Source organism: Choloepus didactylus, chromosome 17 (assembly GCF_015220235.1).
Source record: "Choloepus didactylus isolate mChoDid1 chromosome 17, mChoDid1.pri, whole genome shotgun sequence".
Lineage (NCBI taxonomy): Eukaryota > Metazoa > Chordata > Mammalia > Pilosa > Megalonychidae > Choloepus > Choloepus didactylus.
In genome coordinates this window covers 73,398,625-73,410,986 of record NC_051323.1, presented here as the reverse complement: position 1 = coordinate 73,410,986, position 12,362 = coordinate 73,398,625, and the positions used below count along the sequence as shown (strand labels likewise).

Here is a 12,362-nt window from a genome sequence, read left to right as displayed (position 1 = left end):
GTGTTGTGATTCTAGATGAGAGTTTTCAGTGCAAAGCCTCCAAATCTGAGCTTAGAGATCCTGTGATGGTTTGAGCTACCCACTTTCCTTACAATAAATCCTTATGTTTTACTTACATCAGTTAGGAGTAGTTTCTATTGTAAGTAAGTAGAAAATTTACTGACATAATTTAAGCGAGTATAGATTAAAAAAAAAAAAAGAGTATAGGGGAATCCACAGAGGAGGAGGAGGAGACAAAGGAGGAGGAAAGAATGTTTCGTGGACATTGAGAGTTTGAAGGGAGTGGTCAGCTGGGTCAAATGATCCTAAAAGGTCAAGTAATATGAGGGTTATAAAGTCCCTATTAGAATTTGCTCTATGGCTGCTCGTTGAATTGTGCCTTGAAGGTCTTCACCTTTCTGTGTATACCTTGTATTGCACAATGGGGAAGGGATTGAGTCTGTGGAACTGTAACCCATAACAATTTTTGAAATTACCTATATAACTGCTTGTTGAGCTGTACATTGAGAGTTCACACCTTTATGTGTATTTTACAATAATGGAAATGGCTGAAGTTGTGGAACTGTGACCCATGACATTCTTTGAGATTTGCACTCTAACAACTTGTGAAATCGTATTTTTAAAGTTATCACTGTTATGTGTATATGTTAAAGTTCACAATTTTTTTAAAAAGTCATTAAAAAAACAGTCCCCATTAGAGATGATGATGTGGAGGTCACTTGACCTTGACACAAGCAGTTTCAGTGGAGAGCCGTGGAGGAAGCCAGATTGAAGTGAGCTAAAGTGTGACTGGGTGGTGAGGAAATGGGGAAAAAAAACAAAACCAAAAAAACCACAACTGTATAGAGAGATCTTTGAAGAAGTTGCTTTATGAAGAACAAAGAAATTGGGTGGGATCTAGATGGGGAGGCATGTACTGACAGGAAAGATACAGCAGGGGGAGAAACTACTGAAAGGAGCAGGCCTGGGACGAGGCTGACGGAGGCAACATCAAGTTCACCTACTAGACAGCTGGCATCTTCCTTACATAATAGGAATAATAATTTTTCTATGGTTATAAATTTGATCTCATGTTTTTAACTTTGTTTATTCAAGCTTTAAATATTTACATAATTAAATCTTTGACTGTTATAGTTTCTGGGTTTTGTGTTATGCTTTGGAAAAGCCTTAGTATATTTTTAAGGAGGCTTTTAAAAATATGTATTTGGATTTTTCATTTAATTACCTCTTTAATTCATTTAGAATTATTTATGTGTTGTAAGGTAGGGATCCAATGTTATTTTTTTCCATCCATTTATTGAATAGTCTCCTCTTTCCCCCCTAGTTTGAAATGACACCTTCAGTATATACTAAATACCCATATGCGCACGCACATATATTCTCATACACACACAGACGTACACACGTGTATGTTCCTGGACTCCTTATTCTATTCTACTGATTTACTGGTTCCTATACCCACACATTTTAAGAGTTAGTCTCCTTTATCATTTAATTGATAAATTAATTTAGGGAAAACTGACATCTTATCATTAAGTCTTCCCATTTAGGAGTATTATTTGTCTTTCCAGTGCTTATCCTTTACATCTTTCCATAAAGATTATAGTTTTTAAAGCGTGCATATTTCTTATTTAAAAGTAGGCAAACTTGCTCTGGATAGTGTTCAGATGTTCTAATATGATCTGGGGGTACAACTTCAAATATCTAGAATAATGGATAACTTGTCTATAGACTCTTTTCCTTAAATAGCATCTCCTAGCCAGGATTTTGATAGGCATTGGATAAAAGTTAACAAGGGTGTGGATTCATAGCCACATGCTCTAGAAATTAGTTGTTATTTTAATGTGACAGTAGCACAGTTTAAGAAATGTTCTCCGCTGAAGAAAAGCCATTCCACCTCCACAGAGCCATGGGTACCTGGAAAGATAAGCTAGGATATGCTGCAGAAAGGTTAGATCCAAGATTAGGTCCAATGCTTGTCCAAGTGCTCTACGGAGACCCTGAACTTCTATGTAATAAAGCATGGCAAAACTGGTTTGAGTCTAAAAACTTTCAGGTTCAGCATTATCAACACCTGTACCTGCATACATCAAAGAAAATCTTCAGGAACTTTTCCGGAAGCCCTTCCTGCCCTTTTATTATATAACTCAATCATGTACTGCTGGTCCACAAAGGCAAAATATATCTCTGGAATCCAAAGCTGGCCAGGACACTGTGCCCAACCTTGTTCCCATGGCTTCCACTGGGTTTTGGTCCTCGACAACATGGAACCCTGCTGGAATCCTCCCCAAATGTGGAGTGTCTATGTGTCTTCCCCATCACAGGTTCTTCATTTCCCCTCTACAGTCTTTGGCTTAGCATGTCCTTTAAGATTTTTGACTGCCTCTGGCATAAACCCCCTCTCCCAGCCTAGCTCCCTAGAACCAAATCTTCTCTCCAACCACTCAACTGGCATCTGGATGGATGAGTTTGCACAGAACAGTTAATTCTAAGCTGCAGGGCTTTACAAATGTGCCACCAGGGTGAATGAACTGCAAAATGCACGTAGGTAACTAATAGGTTAATTTGCCTTTATGGAGTTATGTAATATTGGACAATTGAATGTTGGTGAATGTCCACCAAAGACAGTTATCTTAACTGTGACAAAATTAACATTGTACTTTTTTCTGGTTATAAGACCACAAAGCCCATCTGTCTTACGAGCAATCTAATCCACAAAGATTTTTCTGCCTGGTCTCTAAACTCCCAGGGGCAAGATTAACATCCAATCCATGTTCATATGAGATGTGTATTATTTGTTGACTCAGTTTCCAACAGCTAAATAAAGAGAAAAGTGGGTAAAACGTTTAAATTAACTATATGATTTGAAAAGAAACACTGTAAATCTGGCATATTTACAAAAATATTCAGAAATGTTTACACAACTGCAACAATAGACCCAAAAATCAGTAGAAATTTAAGTTTATTGGTAAATTTATACATAAAAGCAATGATCCGTACAAAGTAAAAAAAAAACCAATATTCACTTAAAATAGGAATACATAATGTAAATATATAATGTAAAATACATCATATTTTTTTTGTGTGCTTGTTATGAAAGATGTCCACTGTTGTTTCATGACATGGTCTTAAATCAAAATCACAATATCCAAGGGAAAACCGACTCTAAGAAGAGAAGAAGAGAGTATTGTTAAAAATGATACAAATAGTATGCTACACTCACTAGTAAGATTATATCCTACCTGTGGTTTCTTAAAATAATCAAGTCCCCTTCCAATCTTAATCATCCATCCATTGTTGAACCTATTGAAATTAGTATATAGTATTATCTTTAAGACACATTTAAGTCAGACAAATATCAAAGCTGTTGTGTATTAAGTGTCAGTAAAATTTCCCAGTAACAAAGAAAGCCACTTCCCCCAGTGGTATAAATCAAATTAAACCTGGTTTAATCATGGGCTGTGTCTACACAGAAACAATATGTTTGTAAAAACAATCAGGTGATTTGATCAAATGTTACTCTTGAACTCCAGCCTGCTGATGAGAATTTCCTAGTTTCAACGAGTACTTGGGCCAACTGCGGTGGTCTTTCAGGGGTTCCCCTACCTAGAAATGAGCAACGTGAGCAGGAGGAGCTCTGGAATCCTCCTGCTGCTCTGCTTCAGGGGGTATCCTGGCCTCTGCTTTAAGTAGAGCAGCTTCATTTTCATCTGTTTGGCACACTTAGATTGTGCTTAAGTTTTCATTAAAATTCAGGGTGGTACTGCTAAGACATATCAAGGGCAACGTGCTAAACAGAAGGGAACATATCACTACAATAGCTGTCAATACTGTCATGCCTACCAGAATATTTAATAAACCATAAGAAATAAAGCCACATTAATATTAATTTCACTAGAAAAGGAAATTATACCAATATCATTAGTAAATGTTGAATAGATAGAAAAGTACTTCCTCTTCTCACATGACATAGAGCATATAAATTTTATTCCATCAGGAAATATGAAACTCACACAGGATAAAGTAAACCAAGTCTTTTTTTGTCTCAAAAGTCATAAGATTCTAAAATTGGGCTGCATTTGAGTTTTTAATATTTAAATTTAATATTTAAATGCAATTAAATAAAGCCTAACTTACTAAAAGTTATTAAAATATTTATTTCAATTGCATAAAAATTTAAAAATTAAAATACTACCATACACTAACCTAATTTCTCGGTCATGTATTGAAGAAGAGTATTCCAATTCCAACAGTACTCCATGATTCTTGAGTGACTCTTTTATTTCTTTCAGGCCACTTCTTTGCTGCTCTTTCCCAGTGCCCTGTTAATAGCAAAAATATAATCTTCTCCCTCAATTATTAATATATTAAGTTAAACCTAAGCTATGCAATGAGTATCAGAGATGAGTTAAATGGCAAGGTTCTATACTAGTTTCTACTTCTGTTGTCTCAAAGAAGCAACCAAGGAATGTGAAGTAATTTAAGAGCAATTGTTTATATCAAAGTAATCATTTATTTCTAATGTGAACATTATGTAACTCAGTCTGGTCTCCTAAAATGCATTTTATTAATGCTTTCTAGTCATTCAGGTGGGGCTGCCGCCTTCTCAAATTAATCCAAGAAATCACAATTATTTAGAAGCATTCCCACTTAAGTCAAAGTCAAGATAGAGATGGCCACTATCCCGCTCCTGTCCCACAGAAGGCCCACGCAGACAACCTTGAGAAGGAAAGACATAAAATAATTGGTAAAGAGACAAAATTGTCAGTATTACACACAATGTAATTGCCTCCTAGAATATCCAAGAGAATAAGCTGACAAACTATTTGAATTAATGAGAGAGTTTGTCAAAGTGGCAAAATATTTAGTCAATATACTCAAATCAATAGCATTTTTCTCCAAATGTTTTATGCCTATCATTGATGCCCTGTAAGTCAGTTCCCATGGAGACAGATCTCGCTGAAGCATTATGTCCAGGTTTTCCCTGCTTGGACTGTATCTTGTAACTGAACAAAGTTAAGAAAGTTAAGAAAGAGTAAATGCTTTCAGGTACCTACTTCATCCAGAGAAGTGAGAAGATGGATTGTTTTCACTTTACATGGTCTCTTAATAAGCATCTCACAAAACCGAAGAAAGTTATACAGCTGAAAGACATTAGGATGGGTTATTACTAACAAGTATATTTTAAATACTCAGGCTTCATATTTTAGTCCATTTCATTTACCTGATGAGTTTGTCTAATATAAGGATCCTCTATCCAAACTTCTGTAACAGTCTCATTAAGGTATTCTTGAAAAAGTGACTCATAACTGAAACCTGTGGCATTCTCTTCTATTTTAATTTGCTTGTGATATTTTCCATCTAAAAAACACAAGCTTCAAAAATAAAACAGTAGCCACTTTTTGCACATATTATATTTCATCTGTAGCGATTAATCACAATCAGGTATAAACAAATTTTTAAAAACTCATTCACTCAGCAAATGTTTATTGAATGACTAAATTCTTGCAAATTACAAGATGCTACAGATACAGAGATGAATAAGGCAAATGGGGTTTCTGCCCTCATGGAGGCTAGGGGGACAAAGTCCAGAGATTTCTTGGAACAGGTTCTTGAACTGGATCTTATAGACCAGGAGTTTATTCAAGGGAGGATCCTATGTATAAAGTTGTCTGATAACTTCCTGTCACTATGGCTAGAACCACAAGGCATAACTCAATGGCTATCTGGTCCTTCTCTTTAGACTTAAATCTTTTTATGTCTTGCAATTTAATAGTTAAAGTGAATGAATTGCAGTATAATATGGAGTTCCAGAAGTCTTTCTTAGAACTTGGAGAGAACTTTAAGCAGCAGTTTATATTACTTTCTTAAGAACCCAATTCAAAGACTTAGACTTGAGTCAGAGGCTCAGTAGGAGAGTCGTTGGTTTTAATTCAAAATGAATAATTATTGAATAAGTTATCAGAGACATTTAAGGTTTTTTTTTTAAAAAAAAAATAGGACCCCTACTGGTCATATTTCTGATTTACATGATGGTTGTACTTTAAACTTCACTTAAAAATCAGTTTAATTAGATTCTAAGCTAAGTCAATTTAATTAGATTCTGTTCCAAATATTTCCACAGATACAATGTTAGAAACCGTGCATTGACTTTTAAGCCAAGATGGACACCTAGGTTAATTTAATTCATTGTATTCAAATGACAATGCTGATGGCACTATAAAACCTACACATCTATTTCATCAATGTTTTGGAGGGAAATGTTATTCGAGACCTCAACTTGGGGTGAAGGAAACTATTTTATCCCCATTCGACAGAGGAGCTCAGTATGGGTACCCAGGACATGGATTGCTACAGAATACTAGGAGGAGGTGGGGAGAGGGCTGTTGGAAGTGTAGAGAGGAAGACAGCTGTGGTTTCTGAGGGTGGAGGTATCGCTGGCCACAGAGAGCAGCTGTGATGTTTGTAAACTGAATGCTCATGAAGGGTACCTAATAAATAGGAAACAATAGCTTCTTCACCTCTAATTGTTAGAAATACTTAACTACTCAAATGTTTTGATTCCCAACAAAATCCAAGCGAAGTCCCAAGAGTTTCTCTGGCTACTTTAATGACTTTGTCTATTTCAAAAAAAGCACAAACAAAACACAAGATTTACGTTCAGTATTCCTCTGTAGTAGTTCTTAAACTGGAGTCAGTACATCAACTTCCCAGGGATCTGTGAATTACTTAAAACAGCATACACAGTTCTGCAATATGTATAGCTTTCAAAAGATTTTCAAAGGGGTCTCTGATTCCTGCCCCCCTCTCCACCAAAATAACAACAACTAAAGGTTAAGAATTGCTTCTGTATAAAGGAGTGGAAATGCAGAGTAAAGCTCCCCTGGACAAATGGTCCAGACCACACAGAGCTGCAAAGGGCAGGAGCCAGAACACTGGGAGAATCACAGCAGCTGATGGACATTTTCTGAAACAGCCTCTTTACCTTCTTTTTCTTGATCCAAGTATTTCTTTATATTTTCTGCTCTATCCATGTAGCCAGTAATTTTTTTTCTGAGATTCTGTTTCTTTGCGTCATCTTTGGTGCCTATAAATTTAAAAATATATTCTCAAGCTTTCAAAACAGTCTCTCTTTAGTACAGGCATTATTGCCAGTTTCCCTAGTGGCCCAAGAATTCCCTATCCTTTAGCATGGATTGCCTCTGTTCTAAAATATACAGCTGACAGGTTCAACTTTGGATTGATTATACAGGCCCTTCCCTTTTGCACTAAGCATCTGAAGCACTTTTATTTAGGAGTGGGGTCTCTGATACCATGACTCACCTCTGGGGAACACCAAATCTGGTGGGATAAGAAAGGGGGCTTATTGCATGTCAAACCAAGTCTGAGCACTATTTTGTCCTGATTACCTACAAATTTGAAGATTTTAGCATAATCAAAAGATAGCAAACAGTCTCTTTCTTTCCTCCACAAAGCCACTTCTCTTCCAGACGTCTCCATTATAGTTAATGCTAATTTTCCCAGTCACCCCCCCAAACTTTAAGTTATCTTTGAATATACGTTATCAATAAAATCTTACCCCATGCCCTCCCCTTCAACCAGGTCAGTCACCAAATCATTTCTCCATCTTTCCTTCCCTTTAGTATTTCTTATGTTTTCCACAATAATTTCATTTTTAACACTCAGATTTAAAACATATTATTTTGAAGTAATTTTATATTTATGTGGCAAAAATAGTTCAGAGAGTTCCCTTCACCCAGATTCCCCTAATGTTAACATGTCACATCATCACAGTACAATTACCAGAGCCAGGAAATAAACATGGCTACAATACTATTAACTCATCCACAAGCCTTATTAGAATTTCACCTGTTTTCCCTCTAAAGGAAATTCTTTTTCTGGTCAAGGATCCCACATTGCATTTAGTTATGTCTCCTTACTATTCTCCAATCTGTGACAGTTCTTTAGTCTTTCTTTGCCTTTAATGACCTTGACACTTGGTCAGTTAGTTTGTGGAATGCTTCTTCTTTTAGATCATCTGATATTTTCTCATTAGCTGAAGTTATGCATTTTTGGCAAGAGAATCACAGAAGTGACATGCCCTTCTCAGTGGGTACATGATATCAATAGGTCTTATTATTTATCACTTGGTTTAGGTGAAATTCCACAGATTTCTCCACTGTCAAGTCACTAATTTCTCCTTTGTAATTAATAGGTATCTTGTGGGGAGACACTTTGCGACTATGCAAATATCCTGTTGCACATTTTTTTGCCCAACATCCATTTATGGTTCTTGCCTGTAACAATTATTACTGTGATGTTTGCCAAACAGTGATTTTCTATTTCCATCCTTCCCTCTAAATCTATTAATTGGGATTCTACTATAAAGAAGATGGTCCCTTCTCCCACATTTATTTGCTTATTCAATTTTTAATTTATATCACTGGATTCATGGATATTTATTCTATGGCTTATAATCCAACACTATCATTTTCTTGCTCAATTATCACTAGCTTTGGCTTCAGAGCTCCATCATGTTGGCCCCTGTGTCCTTTCGATATGTCCCCATCTTATGAGCATTTCCTTACTTAATGGCTCAAGGAGCTCTAAACTCATCTTGTATTTTCCCTGCCCCAGCCCTGCAATCAACCATTTCTCCAAGGAGCCTGGTTCCTTTGACTAGAGAATGATACTGAGAAACCAAATTCTGGGCAGTAGGTGGGGGGGGGGGGGGGTAGGGTTCCATCACTACTTACAGACCTTCTCAGCCAACAAAGCTAGAAATATATGTAGGTTTACTAACACATATACATCTGTATTTATTTGTGTCTATCCATCTGTGTATACATATCTTAAAAAACATGAGTTTATGCTTATACCTTCAATACCATGGGTTCATTCTAGCCTTCCCCCTTTCCTTATTTGTAACTTTTTTCTTATTATACCTAGTATATGTACTTACTTTTACAACCCTAGTATACACATAACGTAGTTTCAGCATTCCTAACCCATTTTCCTGTGAGAAAATCTACCAATTAGAACACAATACAATATTGGTATACTATTTGTTTTTTCTTTAATCTTATAGATGACAGTGAAAATACTATTTTCCAAACATACTTAGGTTACCTATTTTCTTCCCCACCTTAAGGGTATTACAAATGAAATAACTCAGAATGTCACTCCCTCCACATCCCTGCTACCCCATTTCCATTACCCCCTTCTTCCCACTCCTTTTCCACCCACCACACTTTAATCTCATTAGTTTCTGGCTCTATCTTTCCTGTAATTCTTTGGAACAAATGAGTAGATACATGAATATTTTCTTATTTATTTTTACATGAAAGATAGTGTTCCAGTTTGCTAATGCTGCCCTTTTGCAAAACAACAGAAATGGATTGGTTTTTATAAAACGGGTTTGTTTGGTTACAAAGTTACAGTCATAAGGCCATAAAAGTATCCAAGCTATGGCGTCAACAAGTATACCTTCACCATACCAATGACATCCCGATAACCTCTGTTAGCTCGGAAGGCACATGGCTGGTGTCTGCTTGCTCCCAGGTTGTGTTTCAAAATAGCATTCTCCATAGAGTTGCTCTTGGGGTGTTTTGTCCTCTCTTAGCTACAGCTGCTCTTCCAAAATGTCACTCTCAGTTGCTCTCCAAAATGTCACTCTTAGCTGCTCTGAGGTCCTTCTGTCCGTGAAATCCTTTACACAACTCCAATGATCCAATTAAGACCTATCCTGAATGTGTGGGGTAACATTTCCATGGAAATTATCCAATCATATGTTTCACTTACAATTGACTGAGTTACATCTCCATGGAAACACTCAATCAAACAATTCCAATTTAAGCAACACTAATACATTTGCCCCCACAAGACTGCATCAAAGAACATGGCATTTTGGGGGACATAATACATCCAAACTGGCATAGATAGCAAACCATAGATACTCTATGTCCTTTGCTTTTGTTTACATTGAACAATGTATCCTGGAAAGCACTCCCTATTAGTTCATAAAGATCCTCCTTTTTTTCAGCAGCATAATAGTCCATTGCATGGATATACCATAGTTTATCCAACCACTCTCCTACCCATGAACATTTAGGTTGCTGCCCACATTTATCAATATCAGTACAGTACTAAATCTTTCCCTTTCAAGTCCTTCTACTGCTAAAGTCAGTAACATGTAAACCTCTACTTTCATATGCTTATACTACAGTGGCACAAGAAAATCCTAACATTTCCATACCTCTTTTGTGAGGAGGTTTGTTCATGTTAAGGTAATAGAATTCATACTCTTCAACTAGGTTGATATATGCTCCTCTAAACACACAAACCTTGAAGTGTCCTGTCTTTTTGTCAAGGTTAATCCTCTGATGATCTCTTTATGAAGAGACAGTGGTTAACAGCAGTCTCTGAAGTCAGATTGTTTTACTTCAAAACCTGCACTGCCATTTTGGCTATGTGACTGTTTTAGTTTCCTAGGCTGATCAAGCAAATACCATGAAATGGGTCAGGTTAAACAACAGGAATTTATTTGCTCACTGTCTGAGGCTGGGAAAAAAAGTCCATCATCAAGGTGATGCTTTCTTCCTAAAGACTGTGGCATTTTAGGCTGGCTGCTGGCAATCTTTGGTCCTTAGCTTGTCAGTGGTAAGGCACATGGCAGCATCGCCTGGTCTCTCCCTTCTTGGTTTTATTGATGTTCAGCTTCTTACTTCCTGTGGCTTTCTCTTCCTTCCTCTGAATTTCATTCTGCTTATAAAGGACTCCAGTAATATGATAGACCCATCCTGGGCACACCTTAACTGAAGTAACTTTAACAAAAGGTCCAACTTACAATGGATTCACACCCATGGGAATGCATTAGTTTTAAGACTGTGTTTTTCCGGGGTACCTATAGCTTCAAACCACCACAGTGAAGCTCTCTGCATTCTCATCTATGACATGAAAATAGTAATAGTACCTCATAGAGTTGTTGAGAAGATTAGTTATAAAAGAGCCTAGCATGTAGTAAATACTAATAAATTTTAACTGTCATTATGATTATCATCCATGTAATTCTTTCCAAACTCTTCCATATACCTCACTCTGGGCTCCCTTTAGATCTACACTTAATCTAACTCCTCATTTGTTAACACTGTTACTTTGCTGTTGCCTATAAACATGCTCTATCTTTCCAATTCCCCCATCCCCGCCAAAACAAAGCAAAACAACAATCTTTCCTCAACCTTGCTGCACTTTAAAATTATGAATTTTTTTCTCTCTTCTTACCTTTACTGACACTCTTTTCAAAAGGTAATCTACATTTGCCTTCTCAATGTAACTATTTACCATTTGGTTTTTAGAAACAAAACTTTTCTGGAACTGTCTTAAGGCTAAACTTACCAGTGACCTCCACTTTACAAATGTAGTAGCCCTTTCCTAATTGTCCTCGTTGATGAGCTGGCAGTGTTTGATACTGTGGGACCAGCTTTCAACCATTAAGCCTCAGTTTTCCAGGCTTGAAACCTCACAGCCATCTTTGGCACCCATTAGAATCCCATCCCCCATCCCCACTCCCACCCCCATCCAATCATGTGCCAAAGCCTTGTCCTAACATTGGTGTCACCCACTAGGTTAAGGCCCTTATCACTCTCATCTTATTCCTGCAGGGGCGTCTTAATTGGTCACGGCATTTGTTCCCGAAACACTTCAGACTGCCTCTCTAAAAGCCAACATTTTTTGAAATAACCACACCAGCTAGCAAAATTAATAATTTTAATATCACCCAATCTATAGTGAAGCTTCTCAAATTGGCCAGAAATATATTTTACAGTTCATTCGAATCCAGATTCTATCAAGGTTTGTATTTTGGTTACCTCTAAGTCTTCTTAGATCTAGAATAGCCCCTCTTTTTTTTTCTTAATGACATGGATTTATCAAAGATGCAAAAGAAACCGGCCCAGTCGTCGGGTAGACATCCCACCTTGGGTGTCTGATTGCTTTCTCGAAGCTTAGAAGAATCGTTTTATAACTTTAACTCCGCCCCAGACACAGCTGAACCCAGCCCCTTTTCCTCGCTCGCCCTCACCTTTCAGAACCTGCATGAGCAAGTCAATCCCCTCCTGGTAACACACCAGGGCCTGCTGGTACCGGGACTCCGAATCTAGTTCCACCGCCCGCGTTAGCATGGCGACCGCGGCTGTGCTCTCCGGGTCCTGCCCCTGCCCGGGCTTCGCCATCACTCGGCGGAGCTTCTCCGAAACTCCACGGCAGCCCGAGGTGGGTGCGCCCGCGCTTCCTGGGGTGCCCACGTGACACCGACGCGCCTGCGCTCTCGTCCCACCCGCCTGCTTGAGTGGCAGGGACCCGGC

The 12,362-nt window shown here is 37.7% G+C and overlaps 2 protein-coding genes across 3 annotated transcripts in view; one reads left to right on the top strand and one right to left on the bottom strand.

Moving 5' to 3' along the window:
- MRPL30 (mitochondrial ribosomal protein L30) overlaps positions 1 to 12,362 on the top strand; it is a 37,326-nt gene that overhangs the window by 12,531 nt on the left and 12,433 nt on the right. The gene's annotated exons all lie outside the window — the stretch shown is intronic.
- Positions 2,972 to 12,307, bottom strand: MITD1 (microtubule interacting and trafficking domain containing 1). Of its 2 annotated transcripts, XM_037807046.1 has the most exons (7): positions 12,080 to 12,307; positions 6,986 to 7,087; positions 5,225 to 5,361; positions 5,058 to 5,144; positions 4,207 to 4,322; positions 3,243 to 3,303; positions 2,972 to 3,165 (listed from the first exon to the last, which is right to left on the bottom strand). In XM_037807046.1, exons 1-7 carry the CDS (start codon positions 12,228 to 12,230, stop codon positions 3,070 to 3,072), a joined length of 750 nt encoding a protein of 249 aa, XP_037662974.1. In that variant the 5' UTR covers positions 12,231 to 12,307; the 3' UTR covers positions 2,972 to 3,069. The 2 variants fall into 2 exon arrangements, with proteins under 2 accessions (XP_037662974.1, XP_037662975.1); XM_037807047.1 differs by lacking the exon at positions 6,986 to 7,087.

What these genes read in the sequence shown, in the direction of transcription:
- MITD1 (XM_037807046.1), bottom strand. Translation starts at nt 12,230, where the DNA reads ATGGCGAAGCCCGGGCAGGGGCAGGACCCGGAGAGCACAGCCGCGGTC. An exon ending in ATATTAGACAAACTCATCAG is followed by an intron (nt 5,145 to 5,224) that starts GTAAATGAAATG and finishes AATGTCTTTCAG; the next exon opens with CTGTATAACTTTCTTCGGTT. An exon ending in ATTATTTTAAGAAACCACAG is followed by an intron (nt 3,166 to 3,242) that starts GTAGGATATAAT and finishes TTCTCTTCTTAG; the next exon opens with AGTCGGTTTTCCCTTGGATA.